Source organism: Agelaius tricolor, unplaced genomic scaffold, assembly GCF_023055355.1.
Source record: "Agelaius tricolor isolate 1412-34295 unplaced genomic scaffold, bAgeTri1.0.p SCAF_1, whole genome shotgun sequence".
Taxonomy (NCBI): domain Eukaryota; kingdom Metazoa; phylum Chordata; class Aves; order Passeriformes; family Icteridae; genus Agelaius; species Agelaius tricolor.
The window spans coordinates 54052290-54074964 of NW_027269261.1; the positions used below are offsets into that span (position 1 = coordinate 54052290).

The 22675-nt window shown below is 35.8% G+C and overlaps 1 protein-coding gene across 5 annotated transcripts in view; it reads right to left on the bottom strand.

Annotated features, from left to right (window-relative positions):
• The window catches only part of ZDHHC14 (zinc finger DHHC-type palmitoyltransferase 14), a 95089-nt gene that overhangs the window by 7216 nt on the left and 65198 nt on the right, over positions 1 to 22675 (bottom strand). For all 5 annotated transcript variants that reach the window (XM_071434878.1, XM_071434890.1, XM_071434885.1 and 2 more), the window contains 5 exons: positions 13664 to 13801; positions 10009 to 10057; positions 6478 to 6580; positions 4662 to 4771; positions 2124 to 2226 (listed from right to left, as the gene is read on the bottom strand). In XM_071434878.1, the coding sequence (XP_071290979.1) occupies positions 2124 to 2226; positions 4662 to 4771; positions 6478 to 6580; positions 10009 to 10057; positions 13664 to 13801 (503 nt within the window). The remainder of the gene's footprint in view (positions 1 to 2123; positions 2227 to 4661; positions 4772 to 6477; positions 6581 to 10008; positions 10058 to 13663; positions 13802 to 22675) is intronic.

A 22675-nucleotide genomic window follows, 5' to 3' on the forward strand; every position in this document is an offset into this window, starting at 1 on the left:
GGATTAAGCAGGGTAACATCTAGACATGAAGACCTGATATAATACATTCTGGAATAAAATCAAGAGAGACACACCACAAAGGTGTTCTGAAACACACTTCATACTTCTCCTAATTTATTTCTTGTAATCAAAAAGCATTAAGCTTGCTAAAGTAGTATAAATATCTCTGATAATGTATAAACGGCCAAACTTCTGTGATTGGAAAAGTATTATGGTCTACAGCTATGATCTACACATACTCCTTTAAGTCAAGGAATTTAACTTTGTCTGTCTCTATCTGAAATCAATAATAATACCAGTTCCAGTACCAGATATATCCCCTTCCACAGGGAAGGGAATACAGTGTTAGAGAGATAGGTAAACTAAGCCGGTCTCTAACAGTTTACAACAAAACTCAAGGGAGAAATTGTAATATTGATAGCCAGCTGTCCTTAGAAACCAATTGGTCTTGGATACAGACCAGGAGAAAAGATGCCCTGAGAAAAATGGCATTACAGTCTTCCAAAATATTCCTTCAAACCAAACAAGACATATTAGATTTTCCAAGCTTTTCTAGAGGTCATTTTCAGGAGTGAAATCTGCACATTTCAGAGCAACTCTGATAACTGTTAAAGAACACAGGCTTTTCCCAGGTCATGTGGATATAAGCTCATTTCCGAGCTCATTCTAGGATTTAAGAAGAAATCTTTGAAGAATTTGTGTAATTAGGAGTAATACACTCTAAAATTGTAACAGCTACCTGTTTGACTTAAAGTAATACCATAACAGATTTCTCCATTTCTAGAGACAAACTTAGTCAATTTTCTACCAAACTGGCAAAGATTTTCTCATTAATACCTAGGAATAATGATATAGTGTCTAAATTCTTGCAATGATAAAGACAATTTGATGCCATGGACACATTGTGGGTTTATGATCATCACCAATAAGAAGCCTTGACAGCATCAGAATGTTTGGGTGATTCCTGAAAGACCTCAGCCCATTACTAATGTTTGCTTTATCTTTTTTTTCAACTCCTTTTTCTCTCTTCAGAGTTATAATATTTTGAGTAAAATTTACATAGAGCATTACCTTGTTCTGCTCGACTGCACCTCAGAAGATTCAGACTTAATACCATGCCTCTAATACATTTTCTTATTAAGGAGACTAACAAATCTATTTAATTCTCAAAACATTAAGCAAAATCAGCTTAGGAACTACAGCAAAATTTTTATAGGAGTTTATCAGTGACACTAAAACTAATCTGTCTGGGAAGAGTGCATCTTTTCTTCTTTTGTTCAAAAGAAAGGCTGAACTATGTCAGAAGGCCTCATGGCTTCCTCGTTTTTGGCAGAGGGAGGATATCCGTAATTCATGACTTCTTCGACAAAGTATTAGAATCCACATACTGTGAAGATATGTGGACAACAATTCAGAAATAGGCACATATGCAAGGTGGTTGCCTTCAGAAAAAGATCTCTTTCCAATTATTCTCTTCTTCTTGGCACTGGAAATCCTATCTTCCATTATGATAGCCAATGCTACCAGCAAAAAACCAAAGCAAATACTACTGGCACAGTTTCAAAGATGTTTAAAAAAACTTTTGTTGTAACAATTCAGTGCCATTTTTTGTTCAGGTTCAGTGTCCTCCTGCTCTTTCTTCAAAATATTTCTCGCCTAGGAACTCCTCTTTGTTCATCTGTGATTTTTAAAATACATTAGTCTATGCAAAACCGCAGTGCACAAGGAAAGAAGGAAATAGAGTATGAACAAAGTGGCACACAAAATAGCAATTAGCTGGAAAATGACAAACCACAGTAAGTCCACGATACTTGAATATTCCAGTTCAAAACACAGTAGGTGTCAAGAGCACAAGTCAAAATGCCAGTATATTCAATAAACCAACAGCGTAGAAAAGACTCTTTTTTTTAGAATCCATGAGCAGTAACTACTACACTGTGTGAAATGTACATTAAAAAGAGGCTTGGACTTTGTTTTTTTTTTCTTTACTGTTATTAAACAACTCATTCCACCCAGTGTGTCAGCTGTATCCAGTTAGTTATTACTTGATTAGTTCACATGAAAGTGGAGAAGAAAAACATTCACAGGAATCCTGATGAACAACACTATGGGATGATTCCTACCATGTTGCTCTGAGATTGTGTGGCCCCGTACATGGTAATGCCATTTGATGGTCCTGCTAATTGCGGCGTATCTGGCTGTATAAATCCTCTTCTGTCAATTAAGCTACAGAATAATCACAATAAAGGAAAAGTATTAGAGATGTTGCTGATCATTAACTATGTCCTCTCAATAAAAAGAAATAAAAACTTTCTATCATACAACAGACTTTAATACCTCACTAATACCTTCTAATGTCCCCTTTTAGTCAAATAAAGTACTAGACTTCATTTTCTACTCAACAGTAAGGTACTTGTTCTTTGTGATGCTGCCTGTCATATAAGCACTGCTGCTTTTTTGATTTTTATCACATATACTTAGAAGGTTACCAGCAGATACCACAAAACCAAAGAATTTTAAACCACAGGTGAAAAAACAAATGACAAAACTCACTTAGGATACTTTGATTCAGTATCTCTTTTATCTCTTTTAAAGGTTCTTTTTTTATTTTTACCAGCTTCCACATCTAAATTGAAACTACTTAATCACAACATTTAGCAGGAATGAAGAAAAGTTAATCTTTCTGACAGACAACTTAACTTGCCAGGTGTTTCACGACAGCCACTTAATACTGCTTATAGTGTTCCACTGTGCTTACTAAATTTCTTATTTCTAAGAAAATACTCTGCAGAGAAATTACTAAATGTAAGCAAAAAAACCCCCAAATTGTAAGATTATAACCAAATACATAGAATAAAATAATCCAACCTAGTTAAAGATTAAGGATGCCTAAAGAAGTTATATAATTTGTTGCCCCAGAATACTGGTTAGACCTATGCTGACAGCCAAGGATCAAATAAAGATTTGAAGGTAACTGTTGAGGACATGTAAAATACATTCTGAATTTGATAGCAGAGGTTTAAAAATGATGAATGATCTTTAACATAAGTGAGGTAAGTTTTGATTATTTACAGATCCTTTCTTCATCTGCATTCCATGCTCAAGGCACTTGAACATTTTGAATTTTGAGCTGAAATTACTGGTAAGCCACTTTTCCAGAATTTAAGGAAAAAACCTAATATTTAGTGACTTGGGACATAGCTGAGATTAAAAGTAAAAGAAGCAAGCTTATAATTTACATGTTACAGTCAGTAAATTTTTCCCTGTGGTCACAAAATACCTCTCTGCAGAACCTCTATATATACATGTCAATGTCTAAATAAGTAATGTTGCTACATGGAATTTAGGAAAAAATGCACAAACTCTGCTAAAACACAGGAGCCAATGCCAGTCTGGTCCAATTGTATGTTGCTACTTTTATCAGCCTAATACACTACTTCATATACTGAGAAAAAAGATGTAGTTTTAATAAAGATTTCCATCTGGAGTCAGAAGAATTTGAAGCGTGGCATTGAGCTTTTATGTCACATACTTTTATCAAAAGCAAAATTTCAGAATTAAAAGGTTGGCTTCAGGCAACATCCATATAGGCAGGAAGCAGAGACAAAGCTATTCACTCTCACCAGGGGTAAGCCTGTATGTGGAAATCTCTATTCTGTTGTTTCCTCTTTAGGAAAAGATGTCAGTCTCCCCTGTTAAACTCTGACTGCTCATAGAACAGCCTCTGACATTCCTGACAGCAAAGCCAGAAATCTCACTCCAATTAAACACCTGAGAGTCTTGACCATAAAGTCATTTAATTTCTTTCTTCTTGTTCAGATTAATAACTTCACAATTCCAGAAAAAGCAAAACATACTAACCAAGGAGCAGGCCACAGAATTATCTTTAAGTTTTTCTGCTCTCTCTACAGTGAAACTGGGCCGCTACTGTGTATGTAGTACATGAACTGCCTAATCACTGAGCACTGGAATAAGAAAAGAATTAAGTTTTTCTGGCTGCCAGTTTTATTCCTCTAGTGTCAGCTCTGTACTACATTTTCTTCAAGATGAAAAAACATCTCCAACCTCAAATATATAAATATTTCAGACTTCCAGAGGTGAAAATGTATTGAGCAAAACATTACCCATTACTTTGGAATCGCTTTGGTGTAAGACCACCAAAATCAGTTTAACATATATATGTTAACAATATTAAATAAAAAAACCACTGTCCATTTAAAAACAGTACTTCAGAGTTAAGAGACAAAAATCAACAATTATCAAGCTAGTTGTATATTTAAGGTTCCTCAACTCTCCCCAACTCATGTCACATTTTTTAGGAATGAAAAAGTTTCATAAACTTCCAGGTTGACCTTCATGCAACAGCTAACTACTAGAAATTTTTTATTGCTCTAAGTTATTAACTGCAGTGGTGAAAGTTCAAATAACAAATAAGCTTATTTCCATTTCAGATGTAATTTTACAAGATTTGATCACTAACTTAGTTTAAAAACAATTTACCAACTTATCTCTTTACCGCTGAAGAAAAACTTAAAGCTTCTAACGGACACTAATCCAAAACTTTCATTTTGCTGAATAAAGTCAAATAATCAAAAAGAATATTTTTTTCATTAATAATCACATGGCTTCATTTATGCTAACAACACTTTTGATAGTCTTACCTTGGAGAGAGGGGCCCACAGAGAGCAGCACAGCAATTAGTAAAGATGTTGCCATAACTGTAGGGATTATAGTTTTCTTTACCTCTTTTATTTGACCATGATCCTTTAATCTGAAGAGATATGAACAATATGCATCACATGTAATACAATACAGAAAATGGCTGTGAGAAATTAAGGTTGCACATGCTACTTGCAGAAGAGAACACAGAAAATCCATCATGACACTTTGCAAACAATTTAAGTGTTCTGGATTGTTATGAAGGCTGGACCTTATGAGCACATGCTTGAGCTCCATAGATGTAGACAACCCACAATCTCAAGAGATCAATATACTCAAAACAGGAATTTCAGCACCTAAACAATGATCCAAGTTCAATTTTACAAATATTATAGCACGTTTTACAGAAGAGGCTCAATTGCAAAATATGATTAAAGCCAGCAATTGAGCACTTCTTTTCCATACTATTGGGTAAGTTTGCAAGCTGTGCAATATCACACAACATTATTATCCCTAAAGTTCACAAAAGATTCTAAAATATAGTAAAGCAAATGCAGCCATTGCTACCTTTTATTGCCTATTACATTTTCCCTTAGCTAGTTTTCTTTTCTGTTTGTGAGATACTTGAGAGCCTGAGTAAAATGTCTTGCTGTATTCAATTGGGAATTTATGTTTTAAATTAAATTACTGAACAGTTTACTTGATATTCAGACATGTTCCACTGCTGCAGTTCCCTGCTATCTATCTTTCAACAATCCAGAAGAGACATTTATTTGAGGGAAGAGGGTAGAAGCACACTAAGTCCATCTAGAGAGACAACCTTGAGTAAACCTAATGACTGAGGAATAACTGGGTATCTCATCTGTCTTATTAACAAGGTAGATTTCTTCCAAGTCAGGCTACTTGTTCTGATACTTGATGCTGAGGCACAGTTCATTTTGACTCTGCCTGGGAAGTGTTTTTCTGGTTGATTGATATTTACTGTAAAATTTATACTTTTAACTGTGACCTTAATAACAAAACATATTTGACAATACTAAAGATGCTACTTTTATATCTACCAGATACCTACGAAAAAGGTACAATAGGAAATTACAATAAAATAACTTAAACCTTGCAGTGCTTTGTTAGATCACTGATTAAATTTCCATTAGCTCCCTAGCTAATTTTATGTACTCCTTTCATTCATTAAACATTTTTCCTTTTAGTTAGGGAAGGACACATGAAGGCTCCAAACACAGTTAAACATAATTCAACAGCAAAACAAAGGAGTCCTATATGCAAAATAGACAGCTGTAGAAATGAGAAAGTTGATCTTTAAATTGATTATATACTCCTTGCCAGAGGTTTTGGACCTCAGAATGGCAAAAAAAGTTTCAGAGGTAAGATAAAATAAAGGATGAAATTTTTGTTTAGCGAATTCAACACATTTTTCAAGTTTCACAGTAAGCAATTTTTATGTTAAAGACTATTTACCACTCCCAGTGAAAAGGAGATACTGAAAAGTACTTACTAATCTCCTACTGTATAAATTATACTTGCTTGTCTCCTCCCTCCTGTATTTTCCTATTTCAGGACAGAGATCCTACATGCATAAACCATAATGGACATAGTATGTACATAACGACCACATCTTCAAACCACAACAAACATAGTCAAAAAGATCTTTTATCTGATCTTTTGAATCAAGCAGGACTATATTAATTCTTTCTCTCTCCTACTGAGGTATTCACAAAATGATGCAGACATGTCTGACTTGAGAAAAACCTCCTCATTACTATTTAGAAATACATATGTAGAAATATACTACAAACTTACATCTTCATTTGTTGTTTGATTGGAGCTGATCAAATACGTATGAAAACCTGAGAGGCCAACAATGGACCATACTGAGAAAAAACATACCACAGCTTCCAGCACAGTAATTAGAAGTCAAGGAAATATACACAAATGGGAAAAAAATCCAATAACAAGTAGTTAAAATCACAAAATACAGGGTAGCCCACAAGTCCTTTGAGATCTCTGGAGTACTTCAAAGAGGTCAGCAAAAAAGAAACTCTGGGCATCTGCCTAGCCGAGACACAGCACCACCCCTGCCATGGTGAGCAGTGTGTGTCCCACCAGCAGACTGCTGCTGTGAGCTGCAATGTCCAGAGTCTTTGTCTCATAAGTAAGACAATAAAGTTGCTTCTAAACTTTATAGTATCAAGCATAAAGAGGAACTTCCCAAACTTTCTGTAGAAGGCTTTCTTCTACAGCTTTTATTTATTTACTTACACAAAACAGCCATGAACTCAGAATAAATCTACTTTGAGAATGCTGTTTTCTATAATGCTTCAATATTTTTGGGATTTTTTTAAAGGGAACATGATTCAACAGAAGAAAAGCTTTGGTTCCTAGAAAAATACATATAATTCATCACTAGGAACAAAATGATGAGAGAAGAATAGGATAAAAATAATCTGTATATTAACCATATCAACCTTTAGTGAAGTCAGTTTCCAAGACAACGTCTACTCAAAATTTTCCAGAATAAGGATATAGCCTTAGAACACAGAAAATACATCCTTATTACTGAACCTACCAATAGAAGAAAAATATGACAGCTCCTGACCATTACACAGAGACATGGCTTGGAAATGGCATGGATGGACATAAATACTTGCAATAAAAAAATCCTAACATTAGTTAAAAGTGAAGAGTTTTGTACTGCACAGCCGCTCACCCCTAATGAACTGGGAGATAGCTCAAGAGTTTGTATAATCTTCCCTAGGACCTACTTCAATCAGAGTGGTTTAAAGGCAGAAAAGAGCCATTTGCATTCTGAGCAGATCTGCTCCAAAAGCAGCAGGATGACCAAAGTGCAGTGCTGAGCAGCAGGTTCACTGCTCTGCCTCTCATTTCCTCCTCAGGCTGTGTGATGGCAAATCAACACAAGTCAGGAACTCTGACTCTCTGCAACAGCCACAGCTAAAGCAAGGAGTACAAGGGATCATGGGTAAGGAAACAGACTCCTGGCAGAGGATTCTAAAACGCGTAAAAGAAGGAAACAGCCCAAAACATCATGCACAATACAGACTGGGCTTTGAAAGAAGTAGTAAAGAAGGCTGCAGATGAGCACTGTTAGGTAGAATCTACACACCAGGAGAAAGATTCACCAGGTCAGAAAAAAACAACCTTAGAGGGAAAACAGCTCCCTGCAACCTGGACATATCACCAACAGGATGTTCCTTGTCACAATTACACTCAAAAGGGTACCGAAAACTGTGTTCTTCCCTCCATGTCATAATTTGTGCTGGGGGAAAAAAAGGAATTCCTTTCAGTTCAAGACCTCTTTCAGTTCCCCATAGAAAGGGACACTTTTCAGTTCCCCACACAATGATCCAAAAACAACTCGAGAACAGCAGGGGTAATTTACATCAAATTAAGCAGAATCCACAAATTCAACCTAAGTCCATTAACTGTAAAACAAACACAAAAAAGCAATGCATTCTCAACAAAGTACAGCCTTGTAGTATATTATGGTATAGTATCTTACTAGCATCATACAGTATAATTTTCCCTTAGTATTCTCACACAGGGTTGTTAGCAAGATTTAAATGGCCAAGTTCTCTGTGCCTGAATCGACTGGCTCCAAAGTAGCATTCCCAATACTACTTGGACAATTTAATTTTTTACTGCTGTTAACTGTAACCAAGCTTTTAAATTGTCCAACATATCACTATCAAGCCAGGCATTTCTGCAAGATGTGCTACTAAGCCTTTTAAAGCAGCACATCTCTGAACAAAAATTATGAATTCCAGGCTATTGTTCCTGTACAAAAATTCTCCAATGCATAGGCCATTCTCTTTTGATTTAAAGAAAATGGAAAGGTATTCTCAGTTTGAAAATAGTTTGAAAGAATTATCTTTTGTAAAAATTGATTGTAATTGTTTTAATTGGAAGCTACTGTTGTTCTATTTAGGACTGTTTGTTTGTGCTTTTTAAAATTATTTGCGCAAAAAAATTTGAAGATGGCTTTGCTTAAAAAGGGAGTTTACAGCTCAGTGATTCTACCTGATGAGGACAAGCACACAAAAAAATGTATCTGCAGAATTTGGCACTTGGGAAAATTACCTGGAAAGAGGTGCACAACTATGAACAACAGTTTTTTTCTTCCTACCTTTGTGTGGAAAAGCAAACTGTGTAAGGCACAGTAGACAAATGGGAAAGAATACTTTTTATAGTGTCTTTATAGTGTCTTTCCTATTCAATCAGACAGCAATCATTCAAAACATATACATAAGCAATGGGAAGCTTACTGTCTGTAGAAAAACTAACCAGTGGTTTCATCAGTTTCCCATTTTTTCATTATGTTAGCTGCTTTCTGGCTCCAGTCTCACTGAGTAGAAAATATACAGAAGGCTCCCATGAAGTGATAAATAGTGCATGGAGCATTTACAGAATAGAACCACAGAATGGCTTGCGTTGGAAGGGACCTTAAAGGTAATAGAGGTTCCAATCCCTCTGCCATGGGTAGGGACATCTTCCACTAGACCAGGTTGCTCAGAGCCCCACCCAGCCTGAACACTTCCAGAGATGGGGCATCAGCCAAACCTCTGGGTAACCTGTTCACATATCTCACCACTCCCATTGCAGAAACTTGGTTATGGCCATCTACACCTGCTCTCTTTCAGCTTAAAGCCTTGTTCTGTCACTACAGGCTCTGCTAAGAAGTCTCTCTGTTTTTCTTATGAGACTTCTTTATATACTGACAGAGCACAATGAAATCTCCCCAGAGTCTTGTCTTTACCAGCCTGAACAACAATTGTAGTCCCTGTGTATGCAATTTACACACTGCTATGTAACTTAATGCAAGTTGCTATTTGAAAATGACTTCTCTAAAAACATGAAGAACAGTTTCAGAAATTGAGTTCTTCAAGGAAAGCATGTTGTTTCTGTTCCAAAATCTACATTTTCTATCCTGAAAATAATCAGCCATTTCGGAGAACTTCAGTTGTAAAAGCAGAACAATTCTTGAATATTTTTAGTGAAACCACAGCATGTGTATAGTGCAAAATGTATTTATGAATTCCACCACAAAATATGAAGCATATTTAATGAACATGGAAACTACAGATCTTTGTCAAGAGCACTGCTCTGCAAAACATGAAGAATAAAAACCACTCCAGGCTATAGTCTCTTTCCTACCTCCAACATGTGGTAAGAAATCCTATTGTGTAGGAAGTGATGAAATCATCAACTGATAAAGTCTAAAAGCACACATTCAACAATGGCAATAAAACAAGCAAAACCATCTCAGATGTTATTTTGCAACAAAATCTACAATATGTTTCAGTGAAAGGATATCTTGCAGGACTGTCCTTCAGAGCATTGAGGAACCCTGTTTGTTGAGAACCTGTAGAAATAGAACCCAAAATTACCAGCCAAGTAAGAAACTGGACTATGGGCTGTTTTTACTAGAGTTAAAATAATTAACATTTTAAGATAACCAAATAATCATAGAATAGATTTACTAATATGAATCTGAGAATATGTTGCTCAGCAGCAACAACATCAAAAAAGCCCTTGAGCAACTCTTCAGGTTTAGCATCGGCAGGGTATTTTCTCAGTCATACTAAATTGATGTACACATACTTTCCCATGAACAAGAATTCTGATTACCCTTGTTCTTTTCAGACCTAATATGGAAACAAGAATTATAACCTCCTGCTTTGTTTTGAAATACCGTTTTTCAAAGTAACTTTTGGCCTTAGAAAATTTATTCTATAAACTCAGATTCCCAACTTTCCATCCTTTGTTTTGGAAGCAAAGCTCTCTTATTTATAATTCTGCTCCTACTGCACCTACACAGAAGATTTTTCTCATAGGTTACTATTGCCTCTGGGCAAATAAAAGACAATCTAGTAGCTGAAAACAGCTCAAAAGAAGCATGAGCCCATCAACTGGAAATGTAGAAGCATGCAAAGTAAAAAAGCACTTGGGTTCCACAACCATGAGATATTAATCAATTAGAGTGATTTCACAATTGCAACAAGTGAATTTGTTGTAGAAACTGACTTAATGTGGCATAGCTACCGGCACACAGTTTGAACTTTACTGTATAACATAAATGATTTAAATGCATCAGGCTGAAAGTTTTCCCCAGAGCAAAAATTTTCCACTTTGCTAAATTAATCTGAAGATCTGTATGGAGAGCAGAATCTTGTCTTGACAAGAATAAAGAAATACATGAATAATTCTCTAGACCTATCTGGTCAGTTTTACTGTTTACTGTTACAAGTGCGAAGTTACTTACCTTGTATTTCTGAGCCTTTTCAGACTCTTATAATTGGTTCTTAGTCTCAAGGTACAAGACTAATGGAACTTTCTCTGCCTCCTTACTATTTTTAGCATCCTTAATGGCAATGGCAGCAGATAGATGTGATTTCCATACCCTGCTGCTAGTCACACTTTTCCAAGCAGTGCCCAAAACATGAGAAGGGGAAGGAAGGCTGCTCACTGCAACAAAGAGGTGAAATACTGATGTCTCCAAGAGAGATGAGTAACTGGAAATACAGATACCACTACTGGAAATGTGTTCAACTTGGAGAGAGGGAAGAAAATCTTGCAAGGCAGTATCTTTAATAACTGATTTACAAATTAGTTTTATTATCTTCAGTAATGTTATGTGCACATATTCTTAAACCTAGAAAGAACAAATTTCCAATGTATGCCTCAGAAGGCCACAGAAAACAAAAATATCTATCTTGTATCTCATCACCACTTAGGCCCACCAAAATCTGTAAAATGCCAGCTTGCAAGATGCATTATAAAAAATGTACAAACTTTAAAAATTTGTCTAAATCGAGAGGCATTAAAATAATTTTGGCAGGACTTATGTATGACTTTGAAATATTGTAGGAAGGTCATAGTCCAAGGTCTAGAAACCAAGACTTCCTTCAGCCATGCTAGCAAAAAGCAGTCTATGCTGAGAGCAAAGGTTCAGATTCAGGAACTGAGAACCCAGCCTAATGATTAGCATCAGCTAACGAACTGAAGAGCTACAAACCAGAACACAAATTGCTAAGTGGTAACTATTAGAAAGGTAGACAGCAGGACTTCTAGAGGTATGGTAGGCACAAAGAGTGGAGTGTTAAGAAAACCTTACTTGTAAAGAACTCTTTTTTGGGCACTGTCAAGACTATAGCAGACAAATTTGAATACTGGGCTTGAAGCTCCAGTATATCAATTAAACATCAAGGAACTAATCACATGTATACCTGCTCCCATTGCCTTTGAGGACTGACCAATCTTTGGAGCTTAAGGATGTTTCTTCTTGTCTCATTCTAGGTAGATGAACCTCCATGGCAAGAATATTTTCCAGCTGACAGGCAATTCAGCATTTAACATTTACTATACATAATCTGTAACGCCTACACAATGCTCAAGTGCTTCTCAATCACACAGAGGCACAATAAATTACTCTGCTCTTTGCCTAAATCATACTCAAGAGTTAGGTTTGGACACTGTAAATTTAAAACCCACTAGGTAAACCTACCTAACATACATAACAGGAAATACTGACATTATATTGATAACTCATATATTGAAAACTCAAGAAAAAGCACTGAAGTCCTTTTGAAATGAAGGTAGGTAAGTGTCAAAAATAGCTTTACATTGTCAGACTAGAAATGTTTTCAACTACTGAACACTAGCAAAGATTGCATAAAAACCCATGTGTCTTTCTCCTTAAATGTAAAAGGTGTGCATGCATATACTCATGTATGCCCAGATAAATAACAAGCACTTAAGTATTAATGGCAAGTGTTCTTTTTCCAGTAATTTGCCTTTTTTAAACAATATATACATCTTATCTCTGCTTTTTCCAACATGTATTAGAAATGCTGTACCTGGTAGTGTAAACAAGTTGTTCATTCAGACTCCCTCAAAATCACATATCCCAGTTCTAGCCTATGAACTAGATTTCTGAGCTATAGAAGGGCCTCTCAGTGCTTGCATCATAGTTTTGCAAAGAATGAGTAAGAGCAGGAATTCTGCTCTTTAAAACACAACTTTTCCCTGCATGCTGTAAACAATTTTGGAAACTGAGCACAATCTGACATATTTTTTCCAGTAAAACATTCTCTGTATATTATCATTATATATTGAAATTATTATTTCTATCAGGTTTCTGTTGCAATACAGAATACAAAGGAATAAACAGATTACAGTTCCAAAATGGTTAAAGAAACACTCTTTAGGGCAATATCCTATATAATAAGTGAAAAATCCAGAACACTCTTCTAGCGATAATGGGTTAAAAACCCAACATACAAAAGGTGTTTAAAGACAAATCATGCAACCTGTCACCATAAATGTCACCATCACTGTATAGGAGCTAGCAAAATTAGTTAGGGGTATGGAAACAAAGGACAGTACCCAAAAGAATTTTGACCTCAAACACAACCCAGAATACGAATAAAAATCAGTCCCAAACTCATTAATATTTCTAATTCACTCTATTATGAATTGGTTATTTTCAGAATGTCTATGCAAATGAAAAAAATGTTAAAAATAGGGTTGAGAATGGTATAAACTAAACAGCAAACTACAAAAAAAATATAGCTCCAATCTATTTTCTAGTAATTTAACTCTTGGTCTGGATGGCAAGTGACCCATGCTTACAGTAAAAAAGCATATGGACGCTCTTTAGGTAAATGATACTACCTGTGTACTTAAACATACAGTATATGTGATGCTTTTCCAATTCATCATCCATAAAAGGAGAAAAAAAAAAAAAATTAAGACTGCATTAAGGTAAAGCCATTGCCAGGCCAATGACTACTATGAGCAGGGCCTACTATAGACCCGAATGGGACTCACTGGGGATTGTGAAGCTTCAGAGAAAAGGCAAATAAACAAACAAACAAATAAATAAATAAACCCTGAATGATCAAAATATTAACTTAAAAAACTCAAGCAAATGGCTACATACGTAATCTGATTTCACCAGCATACTTACGAAGGATGACGTGGGTGATAACGAATGCAAATATAAAGACTGTCAGAAAGGACAGAGATAAAATAAACATATAAAAAAATCTGTAGTTTCTTTTCCCCACACAGTTGCCTACCCAGGGACAGTGGTGATCAAACCGTTCTGAAATGAGAGGCAGAAGAAAAAAAAATGGAAAACAATTAATAAAATGCTGTTTATTCAAAAAAATGCTCTCTGAATACTATATTAAAACTCATGATTAATCTGGCATTTGCAAAGTAGCCACAGAGAAGTTCTTATTTAGAAAGGAACAAAAAATAGAAAAGAAAAAAAAAGAGTACTTGAATGAAACCTTACAGTTTTTAAAGAAATTAAAGCATGGCTGAGGTGAGTTCCTGTTAAACTAACAGCCTTATTGTGACAAATTGTGCAGTCAGACCAGCAAACATGTATTTATCCACTGTCACATGGAGCAACTCAGTTGTATTTGATTTCTTTCAAAACAAGGTGGGTTTTTTTTCTTCAGTTAATCTTCTACTCAAAATTGGAATTTCTGAGGTTCTTTCCTTTACATCTGTCATGATCACACCTCTGACTTATGCCTACTATCATATCATCCATCCATTTGGAGCATGAAATATTTACACCTTCCCACTTCCTTTTATTGCTTCGTTCAAGACATTCTTCATTCTAGACCACCTATTTTTCCACTTGAAGTTGATGCTGTCATACAAGATCATTAAAAATAGAGAATCATTCACATCAAACATTTTTCAAATGATAAAATTTAAATACATCATCTAAAAACTGGTAATCTGCATGCTCTGTTGCCCTTTGCACTATAGACTCTGTCTCCTTTTTACTAAGTGAAAACTTTTATCTTTACCTCCCTGAGAGAACTCATTCATGAGATAGGAAAAGGCCAGGGTGTATCAGAAACAAGTGTCCCCAACATGGGGGAAATGCTTCAGTGCTGGGAAGCAGCAGAGGGAATGGCTTCCTCTGCTTTTCCCCAGGCAGCCTGGAGCCACCCTCCACATCCAGTATGTTGGGTAATGAAACAACTATTGCCAGGAAACAAACTTGCATTTCCTAACTTTACTTTGGAGAGATTACACTGACAGAATTTTAAGGCTTTTTTAATCAAATCCAAAACCATAAGACAGATGCATTTATGCTGACTCTTTCACTCTCTGATCCTTGTCCAAATCCTGGTTTGTTTTCTGTGATTTATATGCCTCCACTGATGTACTATCAAACTATTTGTAATTCCACAGGAAAGGCAAGCTATAAATGCAAAGTCCTTTAAGCCCTGTGTTAGAAAGGCCCATCTGACCAAGTACACCAGCTTATTTTAGTTGTGGATTTATGTTAAAGGCCTATATTAGAGGTTTTTCTTGAAGGATGTATTTAGTATTATCTTCATTTTAAAAAAGTCAAAACAACATGCACAACAGATTTCTGAGTCTACCAGACTTTCAGGGGCTATTTAAAAATGGTTTTGCGTGACAGCTGTTTGGACCACATGTTTCTGCCATAAATCTGTTTCAAATTCCAACAGGACTATTCAAGGTGAAGTCACTGAACTTTCTTAGGATAAGACTTCATAATACTGTGATTGAGGGAATACTGCTAAGAATATCAAGTACTAAACACTCTGGGTAGGTGATACTACCTTTTCTCAGTGCACTACAGTTGTATTCCCAAAATGAATTGATATTGCATTTTAAAAGTGCTTGTCTTTAAATGTGTGCTCCTGAACAAGCCCTCATATTCTGATAAACACTCTACTTCATTTAAATTCATTCATACGTACAACTCACAAGCAAACAACACCACAAAGAAACACAGCTACAGAGACATTTTGAAAGGCAGAATCCTAGGGTATTTTTGTAACTTACTGCTAAAAAAATACATTACGTGTCTCGGAAGATGAATTCTGTGTACTTAGATTCAGTCTCCTCTATGCTGACACAGTAGGGAAATGAATGATAAATAAAAACAGACAAAGCTGTTTCTAGCCATGAAATAACATTGAGATATGATGCAGACATCTATTTGATGGATTCAGATAAATGCAGACAAAAGCCATGCACATACACACAACCCCTCCATCTATAAACCCATGATCCTATACATACACACACTCCTTACTGAGGACTGACTCAGTGTTTTTAACCTATTTGTCAATCCTCTTGAATTTCCATGTTCAAACTTTCCTGGTGAACTGAAAAGCTCTGCTATCTCAATAAATACCTTACTAATTATTGTGAAGTTAAGTAACTACCTAAGATATTTACAAAGGAGGAATAGAACAAAAAGGATGGATGCAAAAACCATTACTACAGTATTAAACTGGAATCAACTCTAATGAAAAAAGAGGCATATTAGAAGGTTTACATGAATCTTATTTATATAAATTTGGTCTCTTCTTTCTCAGTCAGAAGATAGAAAGCCATGTGACATGTGCCACAAACCAGTATATTAAAAGGCAAGACATTCTACTCAGCAGAGTACAAATATGTAAATGCAATTTAAAGATAACAGCCTTACAGCTTGTGAGCTGCTCTGCATAGTTATTAATGCAGGTGAAAATTGCCAACCCTGGCAAAATGAAGAGGCAAATGCTAAGCAGAAACTTCTAATGCTGTTAAGAAATTTAAAATCCATTAAATCTGGAGCTGTTTCTTCTTCCTTAGAAGAACACACGACCTAACAGTAAGTATTAATGAAGAAGTAACACAGTGTCTTAAGGTTCACCTCCAGCATTCCAGATGCTTGACAACTGAACAACCAATGATTTTGTAAAGGAAGCTCTGACATCTCTACTTGGACAATGTTGGCAGCAAAATTAAGACAACTTCATTGAGAAATGAAGAACTACTGATGCTGAGAAAAACTGGAATTCCAGCCCTCATTAACTTAAAATGCAGAGCAAATAAAAATGCAATATATTGTGAAGAACAGACTGTTAGAAGTTCAGAAATGCAGTTCTGGTTAGTTAACAGACTACTGTATTCAAACAAACATTTGTGGCAAGGTCAATGTAAAAATATTTGAGGCAAACAGACAATTAAAACATTGGTAATATAAACTCTTGTTAGTATAAGCATATTAGAACTCATAATGAGGGAAGAAGAAAGCTGAAGCACTCTATGGATAGAAACATTGAGATATATCATCCTCCTACACCCCAGTTCAAACAAAAGCAGCAAGATATTTGCCTTCTTGATGTTACAGCTGTATCTTGCATTTACCTAATCAAGAACTAGTGATAGAACAGATGGCCCAGTTTCTACCATTTCAGCAGCTCTGTGAAGTTTTTTGCCTGTGTGTTCATGGCTCTCCATTCTTGGGCCAAGCCTGGTGCTCATTTTACCCTACAGGTAGCAGATTGACAGAGCCAGATGAGCCTAAAGCCATGGCTTTCTTTTGCCTATCTCCTCAGATCACCTCATCAGACAAACACCAAAGTGGGCCCAAGTGAAGCACTGAGAACACACTGCCAGAGAAGGAATAAAACAACACCTTCAGAAGCAGCTAAGTGTTAATTCAGCCTAGCTGTGAGACCAACCTTACTACAGGTTAGCACTTATCACAACTGCAGGAGAAATCCAGTTTTGATTAATTTTTCAGGGTCTGAGATCAAAACCTGAAGAAAATAAAAAAAGACTGAAAAAAAAGTGTGAAGAGTTTATAAGGTAAAGCATAAATGAAAAGAAGACATGAGTAAACAGAGACTATAAATGCTGCTGTACAAGTCACAGAAAACCAAAGAGGTAAGAGATTTCAGGAACTGAAATTTCTGTAACTGTTACTGTCAGTAACAAGCAATATTTCATTACTCTTTCCCAAGTGATCATCATATTTGAATTTAAATAATAACTTCTGAGGATAGCCAGCACCACCATAACTAAATCCAAAGGATGAAGCTTCACAAGATAACTGAGCAAATCCAAAACCATAGTAGCAGTGAAAGAGATAGTCAAATGCTGCCTTTCCTGCCACTTCATCTCACTTTCTTCTTTTTAAGCTGATGATGAATCAATTCAGTTCCCTGGACTACTAGGAAAGGAAAAAAAGGAATTATTTTGCTCACTGATGAGTGGGAAAAACTGACTTACCAATGGCTGTTACCAAATGGTCTGTGAACAGGCACAAACAAGAGAATCATGGAAATAAGGAAAAAAGAAATAAAGAGGAGGAATTCAAATCCCTTTGGAAGCAGCAAGCTGTCAACAGGACTCCGTGTTCTCATCAACACTCACCCAAGTGGTCTGATGAACACTCACCTAATAATCTATGCTAACCGCATAATTGAAAAACACTCTACTTCATACATTCCCCATTTTTTACCTTCCCTAAAACCTTTATATTTAAAACTTCCATAAGAAACACTAACTGTTGGATATCTCAGATAAAAACCACACTGAGAACATTTCCCATTTTACTGAGCAATGGCCTTACACATGCAGCGTTTCCTTCAGAAGCCGCACCAAAGCACGCTCCTTGCTGCTCAGAACCAAAGAGTCAAATCTCTACTTTTCCACAGCACAGCATGTAGACTCCTAAATACTTAAATGTTCTGCTTCCATTTTTCATTCACTACACTCCAGGAAACTGTGCACAAAATGACCCAAATGCTTTCCTTCCCTTTTCAAAACATTTAATGAAAGCCTAATAATTTACAAGGAACGCAAAAGCATTTTTAAATGGAACATTTGTAGGCCAGCTTGTCCCTTCAGTTTGCAGTATTTATTAACTGTTTCCTTTTTTCTTTGCTCAACTGGATCACTGCACTCTGGCACACATTTTCTAAAGCTCAATGTGAAGGTAGGACTCAAAGACAAGAAGTCGACAGGTGGAAAAATATCTAGGTCATGTTACTAGGAGATTCCAGTGAGCAAAAGTTAGAATTCACTTGGTAATTTTTCCACCCTGTGCAAGTAAAGGATTGTAGGACAAAGGCACAAACCTAAGGCATCCCTGAATGTTACCATCTTTATTTAAAACATGCAAACATACATCTCATGATTGGAAAGAGTCAAGAGCCCACTATGCAAATCCTGCCTCAGTAAGAAGTCACATTACAGCTCAACCAACTGGGCGAGGATTACTCAAAATTACTTTGATAGTAGCAGTAGTACAACACAGAACTACAATGTTCATTGTCAAGGACTCACACTGAGTAATTATGTAGAGAGACTGACACATCTGCATGTATTTATAATGGTGACAATTAAAGCTTTTTGAAGGACTATGATGTCATGATATGATCACATCTATTCAGGGTTCTTGACTTCACATTTTGTACAACAAATAGTGCTTTCAGAATTTGATTGTTCTTTGAAATGTTTAAGAAGACAAATGAGGTTTTTAGAAATCCACATAAGAAATATGTTTTATTACAAAGAGTATTTATTTTCTTCTAAGATACAGCAGTCCAATCCCAACTGCTGAAAGCGATGCACATAGGCACAAAAGCAGATATAATCATTAAGTCCTTATTTGCAGTCAGTTCAATATCTGATAATTTAACATAACAAAAAAATTTATATCCAATAATCATAGCATGTTCATAACAACTATCCTTAGCTCCGATGTTCAGTTTCACCGACTGAAATCACCACTACTAAGAAAATTATTTTTTAAATAATATTGAAAAAACCACCCCCACTGAGAGGATTTGCCATCAACTGGCAACAGCAATCAAATACTTGGATCAATTTAATTAACACACCATTCACCTGCCTGACAGTCATTCCCATGACAATACCTTTGCTGTTACTTTTGTGGAATGAAATCTGGGTAGAAATCCAAACGAAAAAAGCAGTGAATAACAAAAGATCAATTGCAAATTACATTTATAGGCACACTGATGTTATTTTAGAACATCTGTCATGGACAATGCACAATGGATCCTTTAAATCAGCAAGCTTCAGCACTTTCATACACTGATTCCAAATCAAAACACCCCATGAAAACCAAACAGCAAGAAAGCATCTTCTGGCCCTCATGTTGGGAAATACCAAAAATTTACTTCAAATTACATTCTGGACTCATCTCTACAAGGTGATGTAAACTGAAAAAACTGAAACAGTAATGTGACACCAGTAAAGATGAGCCTCTATTAATGAAAAAAGTTAATAATATGCATGGGTATCTACAACAAAAAGTCAATCAGAAAAACAAACACAAGGGCTATTAACATGTATTTCACTTTCACGACTGTTTAAACTGTTCCAGACAGCTATGCTATTTGGGTGGTGTTTTAAGAAAATAAGTTGCAATAACAACTTTTTGCATGCTAATCAACTTAAGCAGACCATTGCTAGTCACAAAAAGAAAATAAACATGCTTAATTTTTAAAATAAAAATAGCAATTGATTTATTAGGAAAACATCCAGCCACTGCCCTAGGATAGCTCATAGTAATTAAACTGTATTGTCACATGGATCACTTCACTGCACTCACCAATAATAAATATTTACTAATTAACAAACTCCTTTGGCTGCATGCACATGAATGGTGACATTTTCAAAGGCAGCAGCAGCAGTTTAGACTGGCTGCTCTTTGGGCGGTACAAAGAGTGCACAGTGAAGGAAGGACCTCAGTGCTTCACAATCTCTCTTTACATACCCGTTTGAGTACACACACCCTGACAGACCACACAAGGGCCTTACACACACCCAGCTGTGGAGGAAGGGATTTTAAAACCCCAAATTTGTCCCTAGAGGAAGCATAGTGTCCTTACCAAGTAACAGCATCCACAAAGTTTACAGATTAGTTTTTCTCTTTTCTACAGGAAAGCACATTTTTTTACACACTTTCACTGCTGTCTTTTATTGGAATTTGGGGTTTTTAACCATTCTGCAAATTGTTACTGCACTGAATGTAAATATGTGTTTCTTTTCTTAGGTTTCTAATTTTTTTAACTGATAATTTCTCTATTTAATATTTACTTTGACATCTTGAGGTTTACAACATCATTTACAGAGTCAGATGTTCTGATCATCTCTGCATTTTTTCATATGAAGACCAATGCATAAGCCACAACCTCTCTTAAGTAACCTATAATACGATTTTCTTTCTTAAAGAGACTGACATATTTTGCAGTCCATTGGCTTAGGATTTAGAAACCCTGACACACATACTATGCTCCCTGAATTTCCAAAGTACATCTAATTTCACAAATGGCACAATGATAAAAAATACATCACTTCTGAGAGTGCTCGTGGGTACTCCATTTGGCAGCTTCTTGTTCTACCTTGTTGGGGCACACAAACAAAAAGAGTCCAAGCCATTTCTCACCTGTAAAAACTGGGAAAAATACATAAGAGAAAAGAAACAAAAAAGAAAAGAATGGTCACAGCAGCCAAATTTGTGCTTTTAGCTGCTCAGCAAAAGGGTAATTTTAAGACAACCGGAGCTAAGGTTTAACAGGTTCAAAATGAAGTGAAAATTGTACTCTATTCACTGCAGGAAATGTAAGGAAGGAAATAAGCAAAGGCCATGAAAAGGAAGTGATGGCAAGAAAGGAAATAATAAGATAATGAAGAAAGAGTGCTACAGAATAGAATTAAAACCAAGCAGACCAAATTCCTGGCATATACATTGATTATAAAGGATTACAAAGTCCTGAGAAAATTGTTCTCAGAAACACTGTCTGTGTCAGAAAAGCCAAACTATTACATTGCCACTCTCAGCCTGCTTTTGAAGTGATTGGTGTTCTTCAGCCAGGAAGATGGGGATATCTGGAGTAACTACAGGGAAAACCTTGTCCCCAGATCACACTGGTAATTCTCACTGTCTTACATTGTCTGTGTTATGTGTGCTTTGGAAATTAATTACCCATATTGTTTAGATATAGCCACATGCTTCTTGTTCAGCTTTCATCATAGAAATCAAATTAAACAAAAGAAAAATTATTTATTAAAACCCAACAAAACAAAAGGATATTACACAGCCAATGTTCCAACTACCAAAAATAAATTTAAGAGCTGCCATTAGGTCCTTTCAGAAGCAAGTCCAACCACTGCCTTCTTTCTAGCATTACACAGTGCCATCAAAACCTCTTGTCAAGACACAGCAAAAACTACCTTGAGCTCAGAATTTATGTCTGGTTTGGTTACTTTTATCCTGAAGTCTTTATCTCTTGTTTTCAGATGCATATTATGTTTAACTCATTTGTAATTCTTGAGCAACATAATGGTACATAAAACCCTTGAGGGGCTAACTTCCAACTGACATTCACAGAGGCAGTAAAGAAAGCAAATCAGGAATACGCCCAAGGTATGTGCTTCAGGGAACACTTATTCCATCAAATTTTTTAAGGTATTACATAAATGGAACAAACGACATTTGTATGAAACTAGAGATTTTTCTAGACACTACTAGGAAAATACTGTAGAGCTAAAGGAGTCTGAATTATTACCATGGCTAGAACTCCAATTAGCTCTTTTCTTCTTTTTTTTTTATTTTAAGCTATTTGTTGTTATTTTTATCTACAAATACCACATAGACATTTATAAAAAACACCGATGACACAAAAATCAAACAAGGTCAAGTAACAGATATGCTTACTAAACAATTAGACAGAAATAAAAAGTAAGTTTTTGTATGTACTTACATATTTAAAATTCTGCCATAGATTCCTTACAGAATAAAAAAACATTAATAGAAAACTCAGAGTGAAAGAACCTCTCTTTCACACTGCATTCATTTGCCAAGTATCATAAGACACCTTTAGGTAAAGTAGCACACTTTTTTCTGAGCAGTGCTGGTTTGAGGACAGACTCCATTCCTTTACCACAGAGTCTCTGTAACTGGTTTGTAACTGCAGCAAAATCTTTGGAAACCATGTGGCAAAAAGGAATGCATGGTCATACTAGTAGTGAGCTGCTTAAATATCATATGTTATGTTTAAATAGCATAAGTTACTTAAATATCCAGATGCACGTGCAGTAGGACTACTTGTGCATAGGTTTCATTAAATCAGTAAGGAACCAACAAATAGTGGGACAAGAATATTCATTG